This window comes from Corvus hawaiiensis, chromosome 11 (assembly GCF_020740725.1).
Source record: "Corvus hawaiiensis isolate bCorHaw1 chromosome 11, bCorHaw1.pri.cur, whole genome shotgun sequence".
NCBI lineage: Eukaryota > Metazoa > Chordata > Aves > Passeriformes > Corvidae > Corvus > Corvus hawaiiensis.
The window spans coordinates 19,594,744-19,621,904 of NC_063223.1; the positions used below are offsets into that span (position 1 = coordinate 19,594,744).

Genomic DNA, 27,161 nt, shown 5'->3' on the forward strand with positions numbered 1-27,161 from the left:
GATTTCATAGGAAAACAAATCTTTGTGTTATGTCCTATCTTCATGAGAAATTTGTGTAATGAAGAAGATGGGTTTTAATTTTTTCTATACTAAGGTTTGCAATTGTCCTGAATTCATCAGTTATTTTATTTCATATTGACTTAGATTCCCTTTGTAAAACAAAATAAAAATTCAAGACTATCAGGCTGTCTTTAAAACAAATTCAAGGCCTTCTTCCCCACATCTGATCCTCTCAATGAGACTCTTGTCATAATTCAGCCAAATCTGAAGTCCTTTTTCTAAGAGAGACAAAATACCCAGTTACTTGGTTCTGTTCTTCTCTATTCTCCATAGCCAGTTACTGGCAGGTTTTGCTAATTTTGAATAAGGGAGGGAAAAAAACAGCAAGCAGGAAGTTGCTGGGAAAATGGGAGGACTTTTTATGGGAAGTGGATTTAGTGGAAGCGTTGGCTTTTGGCAGGCGTGGGCTGCGCCTGTCTGGCACTGGCTGCAGTTGGTAATGACACTTGAAGGCTGAACTGGGGTTGGAGCTGGGCCTGGCCAAGTTTGCCCAGGAATTTGGGATGGTCAGGCCCCCTCCCGAGAATCCACCAACCCCCTGTGCTCCTGGGGCTGTTCCAGGCCCAGCTCCAGAGTGTGCTCCTTTTCCACTCTTCAGCTGGATGAGGTTTTCATCCTCTTTATTCCTGGCTGAATCCTGCAGTGACATTGCTGTCACCTGTGGAAAGCAGCAGGAACTGGGTTCTTCTGTTTAACTTGCAGCTTTAGCAGCTTTGTGTTTTACTCCTCATTTATTGTCCTGTCTGGAGCTGTTTCCTGATGGGGGATACAAGAATAATAATGGGGTTTGTAAATTAGATCCTAAATCCTGTTCTCTACCCAGACATACGTAAGACCAGACACATGCAAAGAATTTCTGTTTGTTTAAAGCACATTAGAAATGTATGGTCATGGCTTTTACAGGTTTCTGAAGTCTGGGGATCTTGTCAAGATAAACACTGCAACAAGACTCATGTGCCAGCCTGGAAGAGAAGTGTTCAGTGCAGAGTCTTCCCTGAGTGCTGATTGTGTCTTTGCCACAGTGACTACTGATTATTAGTACAGGAACTAGCTAATCTGCTTTTATTCCTGGTGGGAAGAAACAAGAGCATTCCAGGTTGTTAAGTGTTTGTCATCATTGCAGTGCAAAATAAAAATAATAATAATAAAAAATCCTAACAAAAACTCTTTTAAACATTTGATCTGTGTGAGGCACAGCTGGTTTTTTAGATTATCTCAGTAACTGCATGGCTGTAGTCAGTTTGTTTCTGTGTAAGGACTGCAGTGCCACAAATAATTATAATGTGTTTTATCTGGTTTCAGGTTGGTACAGAGGTGTTTCCATTAAGAAGCCCAGTGTCAAGGTAAGCGTGAATACATTTGTTAATCTAATGGGAGATTAAATCTATTTTGCTGTTGCAACCCAGTAAACTTTTCATTTTCCTTCTCTAACTTCTTTCCTGTGGGAGGATTGCATTTCTTTTAAAATTGAGTGATACTCATTACTCGCTCAAAGGATCAGAAACCTTCCTGACATGTAACGTGTAATTTTTTCAATATTTATAAATCTCATCCAGTTTGATCCTCTCCACCCTACTCCCCTAAGAAAAGCATAGGTGGGTGATACTGCATTGCTTTAATGCAGCATTTTTTAAGAACACATTTAATAAGTTGAATTATTAATCTAAGACAACTTTCAAAAAAGTCTGTTGAAAGAGGGTTTTGTCAAATGTTGGGGAGGGTCAGATTTTTACAGTTTAACCATTGTATTTGGTCGTTTTCCCTTTTTTTCCATCATTTTTGCTCTTGGAGAACTTTTTTGACTGTTCTGATATGTTTGTTTTTGTGAGTGCATCTAAGTTTTTGTAACTGTTGGTATCTAAACATGCCAATAGGTGCTTCTATATGAGCTTCACTTCATTATCTGTTGGTTTAGATATTACTTGTATTTAAAGAGAGAAGAGTACCAGATCCCTCATGTTTACCTGTACTATGGAATGTAATATTACCTGTATTACATTGTAATGACAATAATACTCTTTTAATGAAATGTCTGCAGTCATTGTGTGTGTTGGTGCCTCTGCTTGTGTATATGTTCAGTTTCAATAGGAGAGCCCTTCAAACCTTCCCTGGTTTCTTAGATACCAGAAGTAAGCAGCATCAACTGGAAATGAACCAAACAAGAAACTGAAGTAGCATTTCTTCCTTTTCTGGATTTTCATGTTGTTGAAAGCTAGCACATTTACTGTTTTCCTGATGAAGCCATTCCTTTTAGATTCAGCTTTTTTCCTTCTATAATTTTAGTCTTGCCTATGAACAAGAAGGAATTTTCCTTAGCATTTGGCACCCTCTTTACTATTCCTTTCAAATGCCACCCTCCCCCCCCCCCCCCCCCCCAATTTTTCTTCCTAAATTGCATGGTTTTAAAGCTCAAAAATTGAAAGCCCACACTTGATTGCTGACATTTTTGTCAGAGGCTGCCAGGTGGTTTTTAATCCAAAGATTTCCAGTGCTGCTCCCGTGTTTCCCACTGAAGTGCAGATTGCTGTTCTTACACACTGACAGACTTTGCTGTGAGGATTCAGGGCTGCGTGCTTTACAGAGAATGTGGGACACTAGGAAAAGGTTGGATTAAATTACCTCTTTTCCCCAAGTCTCAACACACAAGAGCACACTGGCACAGGCAAGGTCAGAGTCCAGCCCCCATGGGAACAGCAAAAGGCAGATAACCAGAGGTATCCCAAGTGGGTTTGGACAGCTTTTCCTTGGAAAGAGGGAGGAAAACTGATAGCTCCAGGGTATGCAAGTAATAGAACACTTCTGTCCATGGGGGCTCAATGCAAAGTTGATGGTGGGCTTTTATTTTTGTATAATTTGTGGTTTTAAACCTCTGTGTCACCCCTAATGCAGCATCCCGACACAGGCCTGCTCTGGGAGCTGCTGGTGCTGTGCTGCAAACTGTAAAAGAGCCACTTTTCTGATCCTCCCAGTGGAGCTTTGGTCCAGTGCGGCGTCCTGGTCTAAGAAAGACTAAACCAGTCAATTGTTACTAACTAGAATGTTGAGTTTGGACTGGCAGCTTTGACACAGTGGTTATTTGGGGGTTTTTTAATAGATATATTGGCAGTTATTTATTGTGGCTTAGGTTACCAATGCTAAAAACTGCAAATGTATTTTTCTAACATGCAGAATTTTTTCTCTTGCAGGGGATTTTTCCTGCAAATTATATTCACTTGAAGAAGGCAATTGTCAGTAACAGAGGGTGAGTATTTTTCCTTCTTTCTAAGAAGCTACAGTGCTTCTTGTTTAGAAGGGAAACAAAGAAGTAATTATTGAAACTTAGAGACGTTTTAGTTCATTGTATCTTTTTTTGTGTATGAGGGTGTGAAAAGTACATGTAATTCTACAAAATTGTTTGTTTTTAATATAGCAAGAATCAGGTCTGATGGTTACTTTTGTTTGCTTTGGCTCATAAAATTGTAACTTCAGAGGTATCTAAAGAACTCTACTTATATTCTTCCATTTCTGCATGTTCTCTCACTCGAAAAATCCTGGATTTTCCTGTTTGTTATGGAAACACCAGTCAGTAGACAGCCCATCTCATTTATCTACAGATTTTCAGAGGCATAGCTGGCAGGTAGCTGTGTTATCTTGAGCCTTTTCAAAAGGATCCAACCCTCCCCACCTCACCCAAAGAGTGACTGAAGTGCACTGCTGAAAACTTCTGCCTTTCTCCATCTTTGTTTGCAGCTCATCTGTTGCTGGCAGTGGGTTTATTTCAGTTCATGTGAATAACAACACTGGTGGCAATGTCATGGCAGAGAAGTTACTGAGTGGGGGCTCTGGAACCTGCAAAGTTTCCTGTGAGATTGACTGAGACTCCTGAAATCAATATCTTGTGTTTTCACTGCTGCTTTTACTTGCATATTCGAGATAAAGGCTGTTGTGGGGAGATTTATAAGTGCAGTGTTTCAGACAGTGACCTGAGGCAACAAATTAAATGTGGAAGATAAAACTTATTAAATGGCACTTAGTGAAGTACCTGCAGAAAAACAGGTGACTTCTGATAGTCTTGAATTTTATATTTGCTCCCAAAGGGCCTCAGTAAAGGTTGTAAGGGCAGCTGTAATACTAATGCTTCATAATTTTGGGGTGTAATAAAATGATATATATTGCACAGGATAACCACTCCTAATGTTATCCACTTCCTTAGGGGAAGGAACGTTCCCTGGGATGTGTAGTTAATTACTACTTGATGTTTAGAGTTTGTGAAGGGCAACCAGTTCAGGTACTTATTAGGAAAGCTGATACACTGTTTAAAAGTAGCAAGGCTCACATACCAATTGATACAACAGAATGTAATGCAGTTCTGAACCAGAGGGTCATGGTTATTTCATGCTGTGCTTAAAAATTCTCTGTTTCAGAATATATTCCAAGTGCCATTATAAACACTTGTGAAATAACAGAGCATGTGTTTAACCTGGCAGGGAGCTGAACACCACACAGCCACCGGCTCCCTGCCCCCTGCCCTCCCCACACATCCCTAGGGACATACAGGGACTCAGGGCTGGAACATCCCCCATGTGAGGACAGGCTGGGAGAGGTGGGGTTGCTCAGCCTGGAGAGGAGAGAAAGCTCTGGACAGACTTGGTTTAGCCTTTCAGTATCTAAAGGGGGCTTGTAAGATGATGGGGACAGACCTTTTGGCAGGGTCTGTAGGAATCAGACAAGGGATGATGGGTTTAGATTTAAGGAAGACATATGTTATGCTGTGGGTAGTGAAACCTTGACACAGTTTGCCCAGAGAAGCTGTGGCTGCCCCATCCCTGGGAGTGTCCAAGGCCAGGTTGGATGGGGTTTGGAACAACCTGGTGTAGTGGAAGATGTCCCTGCCCATGGCAGGGGGTGCAATGCAATGAGCTTTGAAGTTCGTTCCCATCCAAACCACTCTTGTGGTTCTCCTTTAATGGTTTTGGAAAATCTTTACCATAAAGGACCAAGTCTTATTCTTTGATTGGAGGATAGTCCCTCAGATTTCATCTGCTATGTTGAAAAAGCCTTCTGGATAGGACAGATTAGTAGGTAGCAGGTATTTTCGGTAGTTTTGATACAGGCAAAGGTTATCATTATTGCTATTATTTTACCCACTTTATTTAACATGCTGTAGTAATGAAAACTTTTCATTGACCTTGATTAGAATGAAATTATATATTTTGAACAGGTAGCAAGGAAATGCTTCACATAAGCTTAATTTGTGGAATATAATGGAGGAACCATTGCTATGACTCTGGAGTTGCTTCAGTCTTACAACAGACGAAATGATCCTCTTAAGATGTTCTTCTTATGGTGAACAAAATCAAGTTCTAGAAATTTACAAATTACTGTGCTGTCACGTTTCTTTTTCTGCCTTTTCCAGGGTACATTTCCTAATTTTCCCCCCTCTTTTTCTGTAGGCAATACGAAACAGTTGTTCCTCTTGAAGATTCTGTGGTGACTGAAGTCACAGCGACGCTGCAGGAATGGGCCGTGCTCTGGAAACAGCTGTATGTGGTAAGAGCAGTGCTCCTGTCCCTGCACATCTCAGATACACTGGGAGAAATGTTGCCTGCCTTTGTCCATTCAAAACCCATCAGAATCAATATCAGAATTTTTGGATTCCTTGTATTTAATGGGGGTTCCCTAACTGCAGAATCATGGATCATGTGAGAGTCACATGGGCTACATTGGAAATTTCAGCAGTTCTGAAATTCTACCTTCAGATCTGAAAGCTTCACAGTTATAAAAAAAGGGCAACAATTTTAAAGTGCTATTAAATATGTAAGAAATAATAGAAGACTTCTGTAAGTCCCATCAAAGACGTCAAAGAATTACTCAGCACAGTTTGTAAGTTCTAGTTTTAGTGTCTAGAGTCTGAAAGGAGAAGAACTCAAACTATGGGAAGTTTTGTACAGTTGTTCCTTCATAAATTAGAAATAAACACTAGGATAAGTGTATCGAGTTTTATATACTTTTTTTAATATATATAATTTTCTGTTGCTGCCACATAATGTCTCCTACTTCTGCTTTCATCCCTCTTCTTTTCTTACATTTTAATAGCCAAAGCCCATGACACAGCAGATAAAAAACTTGAACATTTGAAGGTATTTTTTCCTGGTTTTTATTTTCTCTTTTTTAGCTTAGTAATTGCAAGCCTTAACTGTAGGATTAGGATCAAGAACAGTAGATGGTCTAAGCCTGCATTTCCTTTCTCTCCTTCCTTTAGAGAAAACCTCTACATAGAGCTGCAGCAGCTTTGTTTCCTCATTTAAACCTGCAGTAGCAGCAGTTACATATCTAGGAAACAAGCCCAGGAAAGATGCAGTGGATTGAGTCTAGTGCATCTCCAGCATTAACCACCTGTGTTCTGTACTTCCTTCAAAAAGCAAGCAACTCTTCTGAAATTAGTTTTACTTCTGTTGGTCCCAGTTCTTCTATGTGGTCATGTGTCCCTGGAGGCGTTTTCTTGGAAAGGAGCATCTGATCTAATGGAGGAGGGGCAGGGAACGTGGTACAGACCGTGTTTTATACACTCTTTCCACCTAATACTCCTCCTTTTTCCATTGCACCTACTTACCTCTCTGGTGTATGGAAATAAAGTGATCTTTTCTGTTCTCTTCCTGTAAGATTTTTTTTTTCTCCCCCTCTCCCCAGTGTCAGCTGAAGATGACAACAGTAATATTGGCAATGGTATTAAATTGGAAAAAGGGGAATCATTTTACCTACAAATGAGTGAAACTTCCTTTCTACTAAAGTATTTCTCTTTTATTGTTAACACCAGTTCCTTGAGGGGAAGGAGAGAGAAAGCTCTAGCTATAAACTTTCATTTAGTGATTTTTCTTTCTGGGACTGCTTTCTACTGTAGCTCATTATATTTCTTATCACATTGCACAAAACATTATTGTATTTTAAATAACAGGGGAAAGAATTTGCTGTTCTCATAGAACTTTGGAAGGAGGCATCTGCTCCCTGACGAAGAAATTGGCAGAGCTTCTGAGTAGAAAATACATCGTTTTGTGTTGTGGGGTTTTTTCCCCCCAAAACTAAAAAAATTAAAAATTCTAATATAGAAACAATCACAGAGTTGTTTAGATTTGAAGGGATTTCTTGAGATCATAACTGCTTTCTCAAGTAGGGTCAGCAAGACCAGGCTGACAGGACTGCACCAGCCAGGTTTTGAGTTCCTTCTGAATGGAGACTCCCCAGCTTTCCTGGGCCAAGCTGCCAATGTTTGAGCACCTTCAGTGATTTCTTCTCTTCAGGCCACTGATACAGTACCACAGCCTTTCTGACAGATGAGCTGTTTACACCACTGTTAAATGGGTAACAGACATTTGTCCCATCTGTGGGCTGTACATTGGAAGCCTGAGGAAATGCACCAAGGTGCCTGTGGCAGAGCTGGGATGAGATTTTTATCCTTGGTGTTCAGGCTGGAAGTTATGTAAGGACATATCTTAAAATATATTGACAGACTAAATGGAAATCCTTGCTTGTTGTTGGATCAGCACCAGCAGAAATTTTTATTATTCCCAAACTGTAATAAGAATCATCTAAGAAATGTAATTAATGTTATTTATCATGCTGCTGTGCCTAGTCAGCTTTGTAGAAGAGTTTCTTGCTATAGGGGAAATTCAAGTGCTGGTTGTTGCACAGACACTCTGAGTAGGTCAGTGCCTGCAAAGGGCCCCTCACTGGTCAGTTGGGCTGCCCTGGGACCGCTGCCAAACAACGTGGGCAGCCTCTCTGGACACCTCCAAATAGGCTCAAATGTTCATCTCATGCTTTTTGGTGAACTCCCTACCTGGATTATGGTTTGAAAGACCAAGTTCGATTCAATTAAAAATTCCCAGCAATTACCTCAGTAGTATTGCTGAGGTACATTGTAAGGTTTGTATTGGGCTCTCAGTTAAACAATAGGAGCTGGGATGTAATAGCCAGGAAGCCTGCAGTGATTAAAACACTGCCTGGAGAGGGATGTTATGTTGTTCCAAGATAAGAAAGCTTTGCTGACAGAAAATTGGAGGGAGGAGAACAGTGAGAAATGGAAGGGTGAAGTAAAGCATGGCTCTGAGACAGTTGAAGAAAATGAGTTGGTGTAAAATATTGGGAATCTTCCTCGTTTCCTTCTGACCACAGACAGTCCATGCTAGTACTGGGAATAAACTGTGCATGGGGAACCTGAATGGGTTTGAGTTACAGGAGTTGTGCAGCAATTTTAGTTTAGATGTCTAAGAAATATATATTAATAGAAAGATTAGCCTGAGATCATTGCATTACAGAGGGCTGCGATATTCTTGTAATATTTGCTATCAAGGTGAAAGCCAAGTGTTAGTCTGAGGAGAAAATGGCATTTGTCCGTAATGAGTTCACAGAGAAAGGGCTGTGCCTGAAATGAATTTGAAATAGAAAGATGTATGATATGTTCTTTGCTCTACTGTGATAACAAATTATGCTCTGAGTTCTTTGTGTTCTTTGCTTTACTGTGGTAACAAATTATGCACTGAGTAGTTGGATTCTGATCATATAACTCTTTAAATGCTGACTAAACAGCAAGGTTTTTGAAAATGCCAGGGGTTTTTCTCCAATTGGTAAGTGATATAAATAATACTGGGATGGAAGCTATGAGAATCAGTTATTTATATTGGGTGGGATATTTAGCAATAATGATAACCTTGTTAATAATTCTATGCCTACTTTAATCTTTTTTTTAAATAATTGAGTAATCGGGAAGAGAACTTAAATATTTATTATTTAATAAAGGAGTAAAGATGATATGACTTTTATGGTTCTGGGGACAGACTTTTTAGCAGGGCCCATAATGATAGGACAAGGGGTAATGGTTTTAAATGAAAAGAGGGGAGATTCACACTAGGTACAGGACAGAAGAATTGTACTGTGAGGGTGGTGAGGCCCTGGCACAGGTTTCCCAGAGAAGCTGTGGCTTCCCCATCCCTGGGAATGTCCAAGGCCAGGTTGGATGGGGCTTGGAGCAGCCTGGGACAGGGAAAGATGTGGCAGGGGGTGGCACTGGATGATCTTTAAGGTCCCTTCCAACCCAAACCACTCTGTGATTCTGTGGAAAGAGCACATATTCCCGTTTGAATATGTAATCTGTGTGCAGATAATCCAGTGTCATGACACTGGAAAATAGAAAGAGTTCTTTGCCTTCTGATCTGTCTGTATCCAGGCTGTATCCTGTATCCAGGCTTCTAAGATGAGCACTGAAACAATGAGATTTTGTAGCTACTTTCTGGCAAAAAAAGCCACTGTTCTATTTGACCTACTTGGTTTGGGTTTTCCTACTTTCACTGCCACTGTAAAAAATATTAGGAGGGAGTTCACAGTGTGAGTGTGGATCTCAGTGCTTAAAATCTGTGGCTATGTAGCCACTGGAGTTGCTGATAATGTGGGTAGGGTTACTGATAACCACAGCTGGCCAGATGTGTGTGTGTGTTTGTGAGTCTGTGTGTAGACACATCTGTGTGTTTGAGTACTGTCAGTAGGTGCACAGACCCAGTATCTTGTGGTGTTGTTTTGCCTGCCTCTAATACTGTGTTATTCTTTAGATTCATTTGAGCACAACTATGTCCTTTGTGGAAGCGTAAGAAATTTAGAAGAGGGTTTTACTTACTGTTTCCCAGTATTGCAAAGGCAATAAGCAAAATATGCCAGTGATTCCCTTCCCCAGTCCTGTACTTAATTTGGAGTGGAGGAGAAAGGAAAAGTGAGATTATTAATGTACCACTATAAGCAGCTGAGCCTATTCTTGTGCCTACTCCAAAGGGACAAGGAAGAGAGAGCAAAGCAAGAACAAACCTTGGGGAGACTTGTTTAGGCACAGAGGTGAATAAAGATGCACAATTGCATTTGTTCCAGTGAAATGGGTGTGTGCTGCTCTTGGATAGTTGTCCACACCACTGTACTGACTTCTGTTGAGACAGCAAAATGATACCAGTGAGGTTGTTAACTTTCTCTCTTACCCTGTATGTGTTGATAAGATTTGTTATTTTTATACTTCTTCTAAATAAAGGATCTGCAAGTTCTCTGTAAGCTTTTGTTAATTAGGTCAAACAAGACTCCTGTGAGTTGTTAAGTCAGCTAAGGAGATCACTGAAACTCACTGTTGGTGCACAGTAGCTATTTTAACTGTAAAAAAAATTCCTCAGAGTCTAAGATGTGATGCGAGGACTATTTCTGTTGAGAGCGCAGATGACTGTGGAGAGACCAAACATAATTGCCCAATTTAGAATTTGGTCAGATCAATAATGTTAATTTTCTACTTTTATGCAAAGGGGAGCGGGGGATGTGTGGGGTGACTTGTCTAGTTTCAGGAGTAAGACCTAATGGTGTTGGGAATAGATGGAATTTTTGCCAGCTCAGCGTGAAACCAATTTCCCATTGGCTCCTTCTAAATTTCCTGAGGGATCCTATTAAGGAACAGAGTGGGTAGCAGGACTTGGTGCAATTGCAGCTATGTGATTTGGGTGGTTTTGGGTGTCCTTAAAATTGATGCACTAGTTAAAACTCATCTTGAAAAATGCCATTCACTGAATCACTAAGGTAGTTTACTCTTATGGGGAGTGTTCTGTGAGACATTTTTATTCAGTGAGATGTGCTTTGCTCCAAATCTGATAAAACATGGAATTGCTGGTGGATTTTCTGAAATATGTAGACAGAAAAAAATGTGACATGACCTAAAATGGATGTGCTGCATCTGAGATCTGCATCAGAAGGTCTCCCTTCAACGAACAGAATTTCTTCAAGTTGAGGCTGAGCATATTAAATACATTCTTAAATTCTGAGCTAGCAAACTCCTGGAAAGATGAGGTATTTGTACAAAGACAGAGGTACAGAAACAGTATTGCTTGTATGCATGGCCTTCTTTCCTCTTTCTCATTTTCATGTCGTTTTCAAGGTTACCTGCAAATAGAAAATTCCTTTAGGGTGATTGTTCAGGTTTGTGAAAGAGACATTTTAAAAGAATCTGAACAGCTTGTCTGGCCTCAGTTGACACTAACAGAGAAACTCAGAGTTACCAGTTTAGAAGACAGGACTCTGGATCATAGTGTTCAGCAGTGTTATGGATATTTTTATATCTTTCTGTGTTTGGAGTGAAGGGTGAATCTTCTTGGAGTGACCAGGAATTCAGATAGGAGGTTGGGGCAGCTGACAGTCTCATTAAATGCTGCACAGCTTATCAAGGAAACTAAGAGTAAATATTTCCACTTCCAGGGGCTCTAGTTCTTCAGTTCCTCAGAGGGAACAGTGCACTGAGAAATCATCTCATTGCTTAGCAACTGAATCTGGGGCTTTTAGCAGATTTGGTATTTGATTACTAGAAAATACTTGAAGATTTTTCTTGATTGGGTTGTGATGGGCGAGTGCAGAATGATTTGGAGAATGCAGAACGATGAACACTTCAGCATTGTATGCTGAAGGTGGATATTTTTATAATTCAGTGTGTTTACTCATGGAGGGGGAAGCTGGAGATAAATCATGGAATGTCCCAGGTTGGAAGTGACCTTGAAATATTATCTGGCCCAACCTTTTGTCAGAAAAGGATCCTATGTGAGATGAAGTGGCACCCTGTCCTAATCCAGTGAATGGTTATTCTTACTGTCAGGCATTTCTTTCTTAGGTTGGGATGAAAACTCTCCTGGTGCAACTTGTACCCACTGCCCCTTAATCTTTTCCCTGTGTCTCCTTGTGGACAGAGGGCCTCCGTCCTCTTCGGGAGGCTGTGCTGCTACTGCAGTACTGGGAGGAGATTCACAGGGAGAAATGACCCAGCTGTTTTTGTCTTTCCTCACAGGGCAGGATCTCCAGCCCTTGGGTCATCTTTGCTCCCTTCCCCTGGACCTGCTCCAGTCTGTCCCATCTTTCTTGAATTGTGGGGACCAGAATAAAGACCTCCATGTAAAAGTGTCACAGTGTGATTTCTATCTGCTCATTATCTTAGACAATTAGAAGGTTTTGTAGTTAAAATCAGAGACTTTTATGCTGCTTAGGTGTGTTGGAAAGTTGAGTAGAAGCCCTTCTCATGCTTTGTCAAATCGAGACTTGAATTTGCATCAATTTATTAGCTATGGTTTCTTGGAGGTCTCTAGTGGATGTCATGACCTCTCTCTACATCTCTTCCTTGGAAGAGCAGGACTCCTGTAGAAATTACACTTAATATTTATTAGGTTCCTGCTATAAAGTGCAATCCATTTCAGTACTTCTCCCCTTAGCACTAACTTGCTGAAGTTCAGTTCAAGTGCTTCATATTTTAAGGTTATAACAAGTTCCCGCAATTATTACTTTTTCCTTCCTTAATTTTAATAAATTTTATATAGTCAGTCTCTCATAGTGATTTGTGGAAGACTCTGAGCTTTAAGGAATTAAAAGTAGGTGTACGTTTTTAGGAGAGTAAAATGAGATTAGTTTGTAAGCAAGTCTTACACCATTAAAATCTGAAAAAATATGATAAATGATTTGAAATTTACTTTGCTTTGAAGACCACAGGATTTTATGGCAGTTTATTGGGTTTAAATGTCAGTATAACAAGGAGCCATACAAGCAGTACCTTTCATTTACTGCCACATACAGATTTATGGTATCATTTAATACTATTAGGATCAACTAGACAGTTTTTATGTATTTTCAAACAAACAAAAGGTTGACTATAAAACAAAAACTGCAAACCGTCAATCAAACTGTGTGGGAGGAATATATGTTTTGAGTTACCATGGAGATGGATAGATTTTAATAGATTTAAAAAGTAAAGACAGAATTAAATGTAAGTCACCTTGTGGTGTCCTTTGCAAGTCCTCCTGTGACAAATGACATGTAGGGTATTTTATAATCTCTTGCTTTGTAAGGAAATGTTATTTAGTCATTGATACTGAAGGTTATAGTATGCTCTTTTATTTTGGTAAATAACACAGAGTAGTTGTGTTACTGATACTGACATTCATAGCAAATGGTGTGGGGATTTGGAGGGGGTTTTTGAGATTCAATTTTTCAAGTATTAGCTGGTTTGTAGTTAACAAAGAGTTCTTGCTTCTTAGAGCAGTAGCCAGTGTGCATGCTGCAAACAGTGTTACAGTACACATGTAAAGTGCTTGTGTGATATTAAAACATGGGAATTTGATTTTACTGAATGCTGGTTTAAGACCAGCTGGGAAAACCAACAAGGAAACAGAATTTACTCAGGGGAAACCAGTGGCTGACCTGCAGATGATTTCAGTTTCTTTTGCACTGTAAATACACTGAACACTGAATTACATCAAGTCAAGGGAAGAAGGTTTTAATCAGAAAACTGAACAGAAGTTTGAGAGTTTCTTCATTTGTACTGGAGAGATTCACCTGAGCTGGTCCAAGTATGGTGATGTTACAGAATTGCATTTGAAATAGAGGCAAGTAGTAGTGTGGTTTGAGTTTAGTATTTCAAAGATGTATTTTGAGAAAACCCAGCACTTTGGTTTAGTTTTTAAAGAGCAGAAAATTAAGAGGAGGGGAAAAGGGCTAGGGGGACTGGCAATCTGGCCTTTTGGAGTGAGCAAGATGCTGTGCATGGATAGAGCTTACAAGGGAAAAGACTGATCATCCCTAGTGGGTATTTATTGGAAGTAAAAAGACAGTTTGGATTTAATTTCATAGAAAACAGAAATTGTTTTTCAGTAGAAAAGCAAAGAACATCTGTCCTTTTGGCAGCCTGGATGGCACTGTGATCCATGTGGTATCAAGAAGTGTCCTTCAGTCTTACCCTGATTTATGTCACTTTCTGTTGTTTCTATCCTTAAGACAGAGAGAGAAAAAGGCAACTAGCATATAACAATTGCAATGATTAATAATTATTTGTAAATATATACATGTAACAAAACTATATTTGTTTTCTAAGAGGAGTGGGTAGCAGAAAGTTTCAGGTGGGAGGAGTAGAAAAATCAGTTTTATACGGATCAGTGTAGCACAAGTGGACTAAATCCTTGTGACTGGAGTGACAGAGAACAAACACTGTGGCTGCAGCAGTGGACAGCCAGCACTTGGGCTGCCAAATCTGATTACTCTGCATTGTTGCATTTGGCTGGAGAGGAGGCAATGGTTGATAAACAGGAATAAAAATGCATCTTAATTTAAAAACTCAGTAGTAAACCTGGTAAATGGATAGACACTTAATTTTACATGAGGTATTAAGGTGAAATGAAAATATTTAAGATTATTAAAGACCTGTTTCTTCTTTCTTATTTCAACTTCCAACCACATGACGGGATGTAATGTAGGGATAATTGGTAAATTAGAACTGTTCAAGAGGTAGAAGCAGGGTGGCAAAGGCAAACATCCAAGAACCAGGGAAATGCCAGTGTTCCCAGTGCAGTCTACTTTATCCCTAAGGGTTCTGATAAGACCCTTAGGTTTGTGGTCACCTTATGGTAATGAGGTTGTAAACCCCATTCCTTGCACGTCCCAGTGCTCTCCAGTGAACTGAGTGGGACTTCCAGAAAGAGGGAGAGCCACTCTTCAGAAGAAGAGATTGTAGTGCTCCCCTCAGAGAGGGTTGTGGCCTTCCAGCTTCCCTGCTGATATTATGAAGATGTCCCAACTTAGCCACACAGAATTAGTGCACAGTTTTGTACTTCATTCTCTCTGTAAAACCAAGGTAATGCATCTCTAGTCTTGCATATGTTTCCATAGAAATATTGTAGGTTTGAAGCACTTGGATGCTCAGTGTTATGTAGAAATATTAGGAATGGGAAATATCTACCTTTATGGTAAGGTTTGAATAATTTTTAGTGAACTAAGCCCTAAGAACTGTACATTGAGCCACAAATGGTAATGAAAATCTGAATGGCTGTTCCTGGGTCAGTGGAAATAGAGGTTCTGGATGTGGTCATGCAATCAAAAACTACTGTAAAGCACAGACAGAGGAGGCAAGGCTAATTTCAGTTGTTGTTTATCCACATTTTCTGGAGTTCTTGACTTTCTTTTTCAGCAGATTTCTCGTAACACAGGTTTTTTTTGTGACTGTTGGAATGAAAAAGGGGAAAATTAATATAAATTGTATCTTTGGAAACTGCTCACATAATTTCTTAACTGGTTGTTGTTAACGTTATTTTTAAGCTAATAGTGATTAATGGCCTTTGGAGAAATGTGTTCTCCTTTCAGAAATTCTTCTGTCTGTTTCCTAAAGTTTTATTGTTTAATAGAAGTTAATCATGCTGTGTTTTACACATAGGGATTGCTTAAAATAGAAGGAATACAAAGAAAGAAAAATTAAGAAATTGGGAGAGATTTCTGTGAGAGTACTGGAACTCAGCTTCTCACATATTTTTGTGTTCATCTTCCTGTAAATTTCATAGGTGGTTTTGTTTAATTTTAAATTTAGAGTAGAGCCTTGTGCTTGCTGGTTGGTCATAGATACCTGTGCTTTGGGTTCAGTCATAAAAGTTGATTAAGTATAAAAAGAATACTGATTGCCAAGTTTGATTTCAAAGTCTTTAGTTGCTGTCACTGCTATCACTGCACTGTTAGTGAGAAAGGTACTCTCTGACTGCATACTTATTCCTGAAAGTAACAGACTGCCTTTGAGGGGAAAAAAAAAATCTATCAGGTGACATGAAGAATTAAATGTATTTAGGGCACCCCAACAGTTTATAAAACAAATACTCATTTCTTTTTATTGCCAGTGCTCACTGCCACTAATAGGTCAAGACCCAGAGTGGGTAGATGAGATCCAATACATATTACAGAAAAAACTGTCGCTGGAATAATGGAGAACATAAATCATGTGTAGGATTATATTATTTTCTGATAATATGCGTGTAGCTCTTTGTATCAGTGGCTTCCTGTGGATGTGGTCTGTAGTTTGTGTTGCTGCAACATCAACTCCTGCTGCTGCCAAGGGCACAGTGAGGGCAGAAGGTGCCCGAGCACTGCCCAGTGAAACCCTGCATCTCCCTAGGGCTGTGGCTGGGAGGGGCTTTGGGGTGTTGCACAGGCAGCTGCAGAGACCCAGGAAATCCAGGAACCACCCCCCCCCCCCCACTGTAGGGATGAGTGGGAAGTAATAGCTTTAGGTCCAAAGAAATTTAATTGCTTATGAAAATGGTGTTTAAGGTCTACTCCTTGGTCAAAGTCTTACCCACAGCAGTTAAGATTGTGTGCTTGAGTGGCTTGGCACAGGGCTTCCTAGGACTAATATAACTATATTAATTCTTTCTTTTCACTGTGTTTTGCTGAGCTGGGTGTGAGTTTTGCAATATCCCTGAGCTGAAGGAGCTTCTCATAAATCTGGGAGATGCTGAGCCCCGAGTTCGTTATCTGAAGTGTGTGTTTGTTTCAGTAAAGCGGCAGAAGTCTGAGTTCAAAGCCCTTTACAGAGCAGGGCAAACAGTGGTGTCTTTAATGTCCTTTGCTGTTCAAGCATTGGCTGTTTGATCTAAATTAAATTGTGGTTGATGGAGCAGATTTCAGTTTATTCTTTCTGATACATCCTTAGAGTTGATGGGGGTTTTGTGAATGCCTGTTCTGTAGTCTGTGCAAGAGGCATTCAGGAATGGAGCTGAGCCTGCATCCTGTCACAAGCAAAGGGACACTTATTTAATGCCCCTCTGGACTCTCCATACTGCTGTAAAGTGGCCCTGCTGCTGAGAGGAGGTTTGTCCCCTGCTGTCCCCTCCTGCCCTGTGACTTTCCCACCCCACCCCTCCGGAAGCACCAGTGGGGTGGGCACGGAGCAGCCTCACGGGCCTGGGTGGTCACTTGGCAGCTGGCCAGGAGTCTGAGCTTCCCTTCAGTTTAATCTGGTGCTCAGTGCCCTCCCAATGATGCTTGTCAAAGATACAGGTTCAGGATTGTGATATTACTGGAAGTGTTTCTTTAATTTAAGAATAATTCTTCCAAGTTTCCTTTGGGAATTAACTTAAGCTCACTTTATTGTGTATAGGTGCATAAACAGGTGTTAAAGTCCTAGAAGTGATCCTTGTGTTGCTACATTTCCACATCTATTACTTAGAGCACTTAATAATTTTTTAGGGTAGGCCAGTAAAGGTTTGAAGGCAGTAATTTTCTTTGGGAATCCATCTGTGCCTTTCTCTGTGTTTTTTCTCAATAGTCTCAGAACTTGAGATAATAATTAATAAACTCTCCTGTATGTGACCAGGCAGGCTGGGCAGAGTGCACAGAGAAGCACAGAGTTACCACTTTCAAGGAATAAAGTAGTAACATTTCTGGTATCAGAATTTTTGTTTTGACCTGAATAGCTCAAGTTTAATTTGAAGTACTTGTGGCCAGTTACCTTCTACTGCACTTTCTCTGCAGGTGAGATTCTGCCCATTGAGTGCCTAATGCTTGTGAGTGCCTTTACTGGTACTGTCAAATGGACTTGTTATTTTCTCATTACAGGGACATGCTTGGAAAGCTGCTTAGATGGGATTTAATGAACTTCTAAAATGTAGTATGGCATAGTGGGTCATAATACTGAAAGAAAGTTATTTTCTGGGTAAACAGGGAAAGAGCAGCAGCAAAGGTTTCTTTTTAATCTTTCTGACTGTGTGTTCACTAATGAAAAGGAAGTTGTAAAGAAACAGGTGTGTGGCAGGTTTTCATGGTAGAGTTAATGAAATTACTGTAAATAAAAATGTTAATTATGGAATAGTTGTTAGAATGGAAGAGAGGGAAGAGGAAAATAAGATTTTACTCACTGTGCAGGTTTGGGGTTTTTTGTAACAACCAAACAACTCTATTGTATATAGGTATTATTAGTATTTTAATTTCATTTAAAGGTGTGTGGTGATGGGAACTTTAGATCTTGGAAGCTATGGAACGTGCTGGATCCTTAGAGAGATGTAGTATATCTTTATATTTCCAAAATATAATTTGAAAAAAAAGAAACTAACCTGTCACTTTGAATAGGGAGGTGCCTATTACATAAGATGTGCTTTTTTTGAAGACATCAAACCCTGTCACCTTTGTGGAGCTCTCAAAGCTCTGTGCAGGGTGGCAGCTCAGTTCAGGCTGGCTCAGCACTGTGCTCTGAGGACCAGCCCCGAGTCTGTCAAAACTGATATCAATTATTCAGTGGGCTCAGATGTTCAACAGACAAAAACCCCGCCCTAAATATTGGGAAACTTTAATTTGTACTTCTATATGGTGAGCTCAGCTACCCCATTTCTTCCATCTGACTCTTTCCCATCATCTGTCCCTTTTTGTCTCATTTCTTTTCAGGCTCTCAATCTGAGCTTCTCATTAACTTTTCATCTCTCTTTCCCTGGTTCCCTGTCAGGCACTTCCCAGACAATCCCAGTCTTTATTTTGATGAAACTTTGTAGGTTTTCTTTTATTTCCTGAATTTTGCTGTGTACTTCTTGCTTTCCTAAATAACTTGGTTGTTGTAGTTTAATTGTTACTTTAACTGTTATAAAAGAGGACAATAGAATAAATGTTGACTTAATTTTTCCTGCAATTAAAAAATTGACAGGACAATTCATTTAGCTGACAAGGAGTGATGTGATGTTGCAGTTATTGCCCAAAGAGGCAGAAGGGATAGGGAAATGGGGATATTCAGTTGCCTTTCAAAAGAGGAAAATATTGTGACCAATTGAGTGCTAAGAAGATACAAACCAAACAATAAGTTTTCTGCCAGTTTTTGTCTGGTCTTTGTGTCACAGAACAGAAACAGAATGGCAGTTTGTTTTTGGGGAACTAACAGCATCACTGACAAGTTTAGAGTCAGGAGGATGATTTTAATGAGCCACTTAGGCTTGTTGTTGGATTTTGGTGTCATACTCTGAAGTAGCTGGTGAGTGTTCTGTCTCGGATCTGACAATAATTGCCAGGCTTGTCAGCTCTCACTGCGATACTGGTGCTGTCATCATGTAAATCCACATTAGAAACACAGCTAAATGAAAGGGTTCTGTTTAACAGTTATTCTGTTAACAGCATAGTATTCTGGAAGGAACATAATTGTGATTTGATATTTCTCTTGAAGCCACTGCATTGCTGTGTTAGATAAAGAACAGAATGGTGGCATTTAAATAGTTGCAGAAAGAGGAAAGACAGACATTGTGTACTTTCCTTTTTTAAAAAGAATTCTCTTGTGTGAAGCAATCTAAAATAAATCTTTTCTAGTTGTCAGTTTTATTTATCCTAGGAAAGCCATACCCTGTTTTAAGATACAATTTTTTAACACCTCTAACACATTCCACTACTATTTTCCAAGGGGATTTTTTTGTCAGTAGATCTGGGAAATGCATATCTAGGTAGCTGACAGGCTTTGCAAAAAAAAAAAAAGCTAGAATTCTCTTACACGTGGACAATAAGCTGAAACATTTATACTTCGTGTTTAACATTTATACATTTACACTTTCTGATGCAAACACTGGTACTATCTCAGCTGCTTTTTTGAGAACATCACTGTGCAGTGAGTGGCACCATTTTCTAACAGAGCTCCTCCATTTTATTAGAGGAAATGACAGAGCTGTGCCTTATGGAGCATCTTTTGCTAGAGGTCCTCAAGTTGGCTAGGGCAGGACCTTCGGATGGATTGAATAATCTAAGCCATCACCTTTCCTTTCCTGATTTCTTCTACCCCACTGCCCTATTATGTTGAACCTCTTTACCAGTTTGAACTCAGTCTAACCAAAAAATGAATTTTCTTGGATATAAGTGGCTGTATAGAGGGAAGAAATGTGATTTTTTTAGCTCCTGCCATAGGAAGGATTACAGTGCGACTTCATCCATATTGTGAAGCAGAAGGCAATTCAGACAGGAATTTCTGGTGGATTAAATGGGCTGTGCTGCCACAGTGTTAAGTTTCAATGTCATAACTGAGTGGTTACCAAGAAAAAGAGTTTTTATATTATTGGTAATAGTCTAATGGCAGAGTTACTGTTTTTGTAACTGCAGGCTCTTCTATTGTGGAACTTGATTATTGTTGTGCTTGTTATCTCCATCATGGCGTTTCAGCTTTAAAAATCAGATAGAATTAGGTGAAGAATGTTCTCCTGGCTCACAGGGAGTTTTACAGCTGTGTCTTCAGTTTTACATGCACAGAATCACAGAACTGGATAGATTGGAAGGAACTTCTGAAGGTCTACAGTACTATCTCCTCCTCAAAGCAGACCCTATTAGAGCAGGTTGTTGAGGATCTTGTCCAGCTGAGTTTTGAATATTTGTGAGGAACCCACAACATCTCTTAGAAAAAAATCTGTTCTAGATTTTGACCACCCACAAGGGAAAAACATTTTCCTTTTATCTAGTTGGAATTTCCAGTATCTGATGCTATTAATTAACCCTCCCTTGACACTATGATTAAAGAAATTAACAGTGTAGAATTAAATCTAGCACTTACTAAGTGGTTTAAAAACAGATTAATTGATAACAAAGCAGTTGAAAACGGAGAATTTTTATTCAGTGCTGCTGCTTGTAATAGGACCTGCAGGAATGTGTTCTAGTCTGTTATTCACTAGTCTTATTAATAGGAATCAGAAAAAATCAGTGCAGTCACACAGAAATTGCTGATGATGCAGAAATAGGAAGTTAAACAATGATTAGTTCAGAAATTGTGTGGTTTCTGTCAGATACTTGGCTCATTTAATCAGCATCGGCTCCAATACATCCAAATATAGAAAGGACCCACAGATGGTGTTTGTGTCCTGAGGTGCAGTGACACTTAACATGATGAAACATTGTTGTGGCAAACCAATCCAACATCAGCCTCTTCCTTGGTTTTGACAGCTAAGAGGATAAGAAGTCTTGCCTTTCTAGGCAGGGGGGCATCTGGAGAGGCAGAGGGGGAGAATAAATGAAAAATTCTCTTTATAAATTAATGAGGTGATTGCTGGGCAGCTGCTACTGATTCTGCAGTGTCCTCTTCAGAATAGATGGGGAACAGCCAGAAAGATTCCGAGGTGATCCACGATGGCTAGGAGTCCTAGGAGGGGGAACCTGGAGTGGATCTCCAGGCAATCTCATCCATCTGAGTCCTTTACACCAAGTTAATGTCCAGCTATGGCATTTTCAACATGTGCTGGTGTTGCCTGTTAAAAAAAAAAAAAAATATATCTGCAGCAGTGGATATTTTGCAGCCTCTCGAAAATTCAGTATTTTTTTGGCCCATATGTGTTAACAGTTTTTGTCTGAAGGCTGTGCTCAGTCTTTCCCCCTGCTTGTTAATCCTTGTCCTATTTGGATGAACAAGGGTAAGAGATCATTCCATTTCTCTTTCCTGCAAGTTTTTGATTTAAATTATTTTTGTAATTCTTGTCATTTCTAGACTAAAAAGTCAGAGTCAAATCCAACCTTTAAAAAATATCATGTTTTCTGGATAGTTTCACTATCGCTTGAAAGAATTGCCTGTTTATCCACATCTTCTTGATGTATAATACATAAAAATAGAGAGATAATTAAATAAATAAAAGTGAGAATAATGTTCCAGCAGAAGCCTGACAGAGTGAAAAAATTACTTTGCACATTTGCTCAGACAAACTGCAGAAGTTGAGTGAGGAGTCAGCCTATTGTGACTTATAAATGGGTACGTGGAGGAGAGTTGCAGGTAGATGATTGATAATTGAGGTAATCTGTCAACAATCTGTCAGTTCTCTCAAAGGAAAAAAAAATAGGACAAAGCCCAGTATTGACAAAGCAAAGCCATGCAAATTTGGAATAGAATTGCAGGCACTTTTTAATAATTAGGGTGATTAGCAATAAATTAATCAAGGAAACCAGTTGTTTCTTTATTACTGATATCTTTAAAACAAGGCTGGATTGTATTTTAAATGATTTGTTGCCCCATTATCCTAGAGGAAGTATGTTGCAGCAATCTGTGAGCAGGTTTCTATGGCATGTGCCCTGCAGGAAGTCAGACTAGATAATCACAATAATCCTTTATAGTCTTGGAATGGATGAATCTTTAAATCTGTTTAGTCAGGACCAGCTGTGTTGAAAACCAGCATTACTAAAATACAAAAAACCATGCTATGAGGTAGTGGATGTGCTGTATGGATGTGTTTTATATTCTTTCAGGCAAGAGAATTGTATGCAAAAGTCTAATGGTTTTTTAGGAGTCTTTGTCTAGTGATGCCTTTGAGATGATGTGCTAATTCTTGTACCCCTTTAAACACATTCTTTGTGGTTCTTGATGACTGATCTCCTTGGTGAGGACATGCTTTTTGGCTATTTATATAGAAACTGTGGAAAAGATTGACATTCAATACCTTTTTTTTTTTTTTTTTTTTTTTTTTTGCTGTCTTACGTTTCAAACACTGTAGGGAACAGCAGATATTTTGGATATCTTTGAGTGGGAGATCACCAGAAATGGTTCAGTTGCCTGGTAAAGGTGTCAGCATGAGTCAGGAGCCGGTTCCTTTGCCTTACAGGCAGGTTTAGCATTTGGGAATCAGCTGTGTCCTGGAGGGCACTGCTCTGCCAGCCGTGCTGGGCAGCAAATAATGCTGCTGACACTGCTTGGCTGTCATTTATTAACTGGAGCTTTTAACCATTCTTCCTGTGCAGTGATCTTTTGCTTCCTTTCCTTTTGGCTTTAGTCTGTGGAGCCTCCTAAGCCCTGGTGAAAACACCCAGCTTCCACCTTAGAAGGTGACCCTATTTAAAATAGATGGAGTAAAGCTCAGGAACTACCTGCACTTCCACACTAACAGGAATGCTTTGATATTGTTTTTTAGAATAATGAGATGCCCAGAGTTGAAAAACATGTTTTTGTTCTGGTGTTGTTGGGATCTTTGTTTAAAATCTAAAGTTTTAACAGCTGCCAGCCACTGGTCCTTCACAAATATTTGCACTGGTTTTGTCACATACATGGAACAAATATTTTTAAATTGAAGAGGTTGGAATTAATTCTTTATACTGGGAGTTTTACCTGTTTTCTCTTAGCTTGTTGTTTGTATTTCTGCCTCTCATCTTTGAACTATTTTTTTTATTTACCAAAAACTTGAATATTTTACAGAATGAGTGAAAGCAATTATTTAAAAACAGGCTTTATTTATAATTTACATCGTATTTGCTGCATTCTGCTTTTCTTTTTTGTGCTTTTTGTTTAACTGCTAAATTGTTTTCAGTCCTGCTGTATTACGGGATGGCTATCAGCTCAGTGGCAGTGCTTAAAGCTCCTCAGCTTCACATGTTCTTTCATGGGGTGAAGTAGCTTAGCTTGCATTTGAATCAGTTATTATTTTCCCAGTATTTTTCCTGAGGCCATATGTGGAGCTGCAGAAGAAATTACTTGTTCATATAAATCTTACTTTGATGGATCTGGCTCTTCCTAACAGTATTTCTGGAACCCAAACTGTCTTGTCGTGGAGTATCTGAGTAGATCATACGGTGCAATTCCATTTGTTATTTGTTCTCTGGAGCCATCATCCCTAAAACATCGGGATCTCTGCACCTGAGCACAGACACCACAGCCTGCAGTGTTCAGAAATGTTTGAACTGGGTTCCCAAATATCCCAATTCTCACAAGTTTTGTGTCCGTGACCCCTCTGAGATCGAGGCTCCAGGCAAATGGTGCTGATCATTGCCACAACTGATATTCTTTGGAGCTTCCTCTTTAAAAACCTTTTGTTCATCATGTGTAAGCACCAACATCCAGACTTGAGCAAGGGAGAGGACAGCTATTTAGTCACTGGTAACAGCTGCTGGTTCAAGTGTGTGTATCCCTTTATTCTGCACTTCATTTCTCCTCCTGTCATGCTCCAAATAAGGAGCATCAGAGAGGGTTTGCAGAAACAAGAGCTGGGGCTCCTGCATTTATTTACCTTTATTTTTTTGTAATAATGGTGGGAGGCATAAAATGTGTCTGAGCCACCATTGAGCATTGCTGTTAAAACCATTGATAAATCAACAGGAGTTTGCATATACTGAAATAGCTGAAAGAGCCATAAAGAATCATTACTTCAGTAATGAAAAAATCCTCATATGTAAGGGAATTCTGATTTTCATATCCTCAATTTTATGTTTTGTATTTGGTGTTTGAACAGAAATAACTGCATTGTAATGCACAACAGACACGGAAAACTTTGAAATCTGTAGATTTTTTGAGTTAGAAGATAATTTGGGTGATCAGCTTCCCTTCCAAAGAATCCTGAGCTTACAAGTAAGATATACATAATTTCACTGCATCTTGGTCTTATTCTTAGAAAACAGTTATGTTGTTTTCTGAACTCTGCCAAGTTATTATTTTATATATTTATTTTATATAGACAAATTTGGGCTTCCAGGAAGGTTTGGAGTTGTGCTAAATATCTGTGTGGAGTAGTAGAAATGGATCAATCTCTATTTAAATTGCTGGGTAAATGTGCTACCATTCCTTTTGTAAAGGATTTTACTCTGCTGGGCAGTGGTCTTGGATTTTGCAAACCCATAGACTTTTTTACTTAGAGCTGTTCCTTTGAAGCTGAAATTGTCTCTTTTAGAGGAGTGAAGATTACTGCAACCTGTCTGTGAGAAGCATAGTTGAAATGTTTTGAATCTCCATTAGACAGTTTAGTTGGAAAACTACTGAAATCCAGTCAGTAATTTTCTTTAGGGATTCACAGAACTGTTGGAGGACAAATGGTGGCACCATGCCCAGGATCATTAATTACAAAATGCGCTAATCAAACCGGTTTGCAAATAATGGTCTGTGTTCTATATTTTGTGGGAATAATGCTGTGTATTTTGCTTGTGGTTTTCTTTCTTAGTGTTTTAAGTGCCCCTAATGCTACTTTAAAATGGCTTTTGGCAAAGTCTTCTCTAACATAATGAAGTTGTGTTGCGTGACCTACAGGGATCCTGACAGAGACAAAGAATTGTTAGAGATGTTCAAGATGACTCGTAGTGACCCAGTCCTACAGACTCTGGGACTTCTTCTGAGCTTTTTTTCCCTCTAAAAAACTGCTGTGTTTCTCAGGTCCAAAGCAGTAATGCTCCTTCTAGAGCCCTCCAATGTGTGAAGGAGAATATTAATTTTGTGCCTTGTGGGACACTGTGTGAGAGGAGCTGGCAAAAGGGTGAAAGTATCAGATTATATCCTTGAACCCCACTGGATGTGAAGTTCCCTGTTAAGAATGTAAATAGCATTGGAAGAGCAGATGTTTGATTTAAATGCAATGGAAATGCTTTAGGGAGAAAATATTTTTCAGCTTGAGAATTTGGCAGAGTAAGGCACTGCTAAGGGGAAACTATTTATCTGACAGAACTTGTAATATACTGTAATCAGTTTGAATTTCTCCAAAGATATTTATCATGCAAGTTCTAACTTAGCATGACTATTATCAATTAGTATGAATGTTAATAATTTATTAATACCACTTCAATAAATATATCATGTTTATTCAAAGTGTAAACAAAAGCTTTTAACTCTACTTTAAAACTGATGTGAAAGGTAATATAATTCTCTGTCATGCAGAAAATAACCTTAAAATACTGATTTTTGTGGAGAGATATGTTGTATTTGCAAAAGAATGTAACCATTTAGTTACGGGTAGGAAGCTTTCTTCTGAATGCCTTCATTTCTTTTGCATTTAAATGATAGTAAAAAGTCTTCTGAAAGTATGGAATATAGAGGCTTCCACACTTACCCAATACTGCTTCAGTTTCTTTTAGAGCAGAATATTTTCATTTGTTGCTTGTCTTACAGGTAAATAGCACCAGTTAGTATCAAATGCAGCATCGTCCTCAAGTCCTCTCGGTTTAGATCTTTATCACGTAAAGGCCACACAGCTTTCCCTTTTCCAGTCCATCAGGATTAGTGGGGTCTGCTGGCATTCCCAGTGCTTCCAGCAGGAGGCGTTTCGGATGGCTGGGACAGAGATTCCAGCAGGAGGTTGGAGGTGCTCCTCTTCCAGCTGGATTTACCAATATTCCAAGCTTTGTGGGACCAGAACTTCCGAGGGGAAAGAAATACACTTGCTGTTTTTCAAGACCATCAGTTCTCCCTCTGGAAGATCCCACATGATTCAGCAAATGTATTTTGGAAAGGAAAGGGCCATTATGGCTGTGGTTTTAATGTAAATAGGGGACACAAGTCTACGAGAAAAATGGAAGGTGGTGATGAGAGCAGGGAACATTTGGTACCGATTCTAGTTCTGCTTATTAAAGCTCCTTCCCTGCTGGGACCTCGTATTTACAAACAGGGGAGGGCAGGTTGGGGATGTGAAGGTCAAAGGCATCCTTAGCAGTAGTGCCCTTGAGATGGGAGAGCTCAGGATCCTAAGGAGAGGGAGCAGGACAAAAAGCAGGATCACGACCTTAAAAAAATGGGAAAAATAAGCCTCTTTCCTTGGTGTGTTGTCTTTCAGAGGGCTAACTTACCTGGTCTTGTTAGTAATACTTCTAAAGAAATATGATAAAGCAAAATATATGCCTTCATATGTTGTGCCCTAACATGTCTGTGTCATGATGGAGGCATTCAAAACTGGGGGGAATCATCCTTAATTAAATAGCAGAAGCCTTGCATGCCTATATCTTTCTCCTCGGAATGGAAATTTATCCTAAATTGTACATTCTTACATTTAAGAACATCTAGAACAAGATGTTCTTACAACATAAAAACAAATAAGTACGTTTAATATCCAAAGGATTTGGAACTGACTTCAATAAATGTAATATGGATTGAAAAGGGGTGTTAATGTCACTTGTTTTACAGTATTATAGAAATGAAGAATTAAACCTCTAAGTTTATCCCCTTCAATTCCATTTCCTTAAGCTTTGTTAAAAGTTTATGATGATGTTAGGAAATGAGGTTAATATTGCTGTTGCTCCTAAAGATTTAGGAACTCAATTCAATCTCAACAAAGCAATGGTAAGCTGCAGGCTGTGCCACAATCTCGTTAGGCAGGTTTTTCTCCAGCCCTCAGCTGTCAGCACTGGCTGCCAGGATGGGGATGGGCTCAAGACAGAGGGCTACTTTAGGGTATTTCTTGAACCAAATTTTTCCTCTTCTCACAGTAATTATCCCACAGAGCCCCTTAAAATTTTTCCTGGAAAAGACCAATCTCCCTTCTTAGCATCCTATTTTTTTCTGTTAACCAGAAAAGCTAAGCAACACTAATTCAGCCCCAGAATACCTGTCTCATGCTGGCCAAAGTACATTTCCTGATGATGATGATGCC

At 39.4% G+C, this 27,161-nt stretch overlaps 1 protein-coding gene across 11 annotated transcripts in view; it reads left to right on the plus strand.

The window, feature by feature from the left end:
- Positions 1 to 27,161, plus strand: part of DOCK3 (dedicator of cytokinesis 3) — a 185,539-nt gene that overhangs the window by 26,265 nt on the left and 132,113 nt on the right. For all 11 annotated transcript variants that reach the window (XM_048315970.1, XM_048315971.1, XM_048315976.1 and 8 more), the window contains exons 3-5: positions 1,363 to 1,403; positions 3,246 to 3,301; positions 5,493 to 5,589. In XM_048315970.1, the coding sequence (XP_048171927.1) occupies positions 1,363 to 1,403; positions 3,246 to 3,301; positions 5,493 to 5,589 (194 nt within the window). The remainder of the gene's footprint in view (positions 1 to 1,362; positions 1,404 to 3,245; positions 3,302 to 5,492; positions 5,590 to 27,161) is intronic.